This window comes from Cynara cardunculus, assembly GCF_001531365.2.
Source record: "Cynara cardunculus var. scolymus isolate 2C chromosome LG 2, CcrdV1, whole genome shotgun sequence".
In the NCBI taxonomy this organism is placed as follows: Eukaryota; Viridiplantae; Streptophyta; class Magnoliopsida; order Asterales; family Asteraceae; genus Cynara; species Cynara cardunculus.
This window is the reverse complement of record NC_037529.1, coordinates 15,484,664-15,486,605: the sequence shown is the minus strand read 5'-3', so window position 1 is coordinate 15,486,605 and position 1,942 is coordinate 15,484,664. Positions and strand designations below refer to the sequence as shown.

Here is a 1,942-nt window from a genome sequence, read left to right as displayed (position 1 = left end):
AAACACGTCACTATTTTAATACCCCTTCTGGGTTTCTCTTCGTGTACTTCGAGTATTCCCCCTTCGGGTAACGGAATTCGAACGATCTTCTCGAAACAACTAATTTCAGCTCAGTTCTTGGATAACCAATCCATGCCCACAATTATGTCAAAACTTCCTAGTTGGATCGGGATTAAATCTATACGAAAATCCCTACTAGTAAAGTTTAAAGTGCAGTCCATTATTACGTCTGTGGCCTTACACTCTTGACCGTTGGCATATTCAATGATGTATACTTCTTTCAACTTTTGAGGTCTTAGATTTATTTTTGGTCTAAAATCTAATGACACAAAACTCCTATCCACCCCAGAATCAAATAGTACAGATACGTAATGATTATTTAAGAGAAACGTACCTGTAACTACATCTGGATTCTGCCTTGCTTCCTCAGCTCCAATCTCAAACACTTGGCCTCTTGCCGGACCTCCTTGATTCCCTTGGTTGGCTGGTCGTGCTTGTTTAGTGTTCGGTCTCTGGTTCCATCGTGGACATGCATTCCGACAGTGATCTGGGCTTCCACACTCGAAACATGCCCGCCTTCCTGTGCTCCTGCAATCTTTAGCATAGTGACCTCCTTTGTTGCATTTTTGACAGATAATACATCGTCCGGCATGCTGTTTATTGCACTTCTCATACCTTTGATAAGTTCTTTTCTCCTTCTCTGCTGATTGAGTCTGAATCCCGTAGTTTCCTGATATTTTCAGAGCCTTTCCCATTCTTCCCCTAGACTGCCTTCGTGCAGGTTTCTCCATCTTTCTCTTCCCTGAAGCCTTATCTTTTACAAACATTCTCGAAAGAATAGCATTGTTGGTGAGTTTGGTTGCCGAACTTACTGCCTCTTGTAGGGTTTTTGGGTTTGCCGAAGTAACATCCCCGCGTATCACCAAAGATAATCCCCAAATATATCTATCAACTCGATTCTCTTCAGGTGTCACTAGATGCGGTACCATTTTTGCCAACTCATGAAAACGTGCAGTATAAGAGTTTATATCATTTCCTCTCATTTCGTGATTCCATAATTCTGCTTCTAGTTTCTGGATCTCGCTCATTGGACAATATTCTTCTTTCATCATCCTCTTAAAATTTTCCCATGTAAGACCGTTGGTGGCTTCTCGGCCCTGAGTTTGTACTTGGGTATTCCACCAAGTTAATGCTCGTCCTTGTAATAGACATGCATCAAACTCTACTTTCTTCCCTTCGGTACATTTGCTAATATGGAGCACAGACTCCATGCTCTCTAACCAAGTCAGTAATCCCACGGCTCCATCAGTCCCATGAAATTCCTTCGGATTACAACTCCTAAAGGATTTGTACGTACATTCTCTATTTCTCGACCCTTGATTGTTGTTTTGATTATTATTCAGGCCAGCTGCCACTTGGCTAACAATGTTTGGAAGTGCAGCCATGAGTTGCTCGGATACAAGTCGTGCAACTTCGGAATCATCCCTTCTCGGAGGCATTGTTCTAAAACACCATTTTAAATTGGGTTTTGGTCAACTTATGTTACTATGGTCATAATAAATCTACTTACTAAATCATACGTATCTTATAACATATATCTAACATTATTCATGAAAACATATTCTCCAAAACAACATGCGATAAATAGATAACATGCATAAATTTCATAAATAGCCAAAGCAAACCAAACATAAGTTTTAAAATACAACCCAAAAGACATTAAATTGTTTAAATTTAAACATATAGGCTACAAGCCTGATAAGTGTTATTATATTAACCTTATTACATCATTTTCTTAACCATTTTCCTTTGTTTTATTTGCCCATTAGTGTCTTAATAGATTCTTTTTATGTTTTTTTCATATATGTTAGGTCACCTATTGATTTGGTGATGACCCACTGATCTGTTCCTCTACCTTAGCAACACTTAGTAGTTATTGGTT

General features: G+C 39.0%; 1 protein-coding gene across 1 annotated transcript; it reads right to left on the bottom strand.

Annotated features, from left to right (window-relative positions):
* Positions 1-110: 110 nt before the first annotated feature.
* On the bottom strand, positions 111-1,499 carry LOC112505937. The gene has a single exon (XM_025109972.1). The coding sequence runs from the start codon at positions 1,497-1,499 to the stop codon at positions 111-113; it is 1,389 nt and encodes a 462-aa protein (XP_024965740.1).
* Between the last annotated feature and the right edge of the window lie 443 nt (positions 1,500-1,942).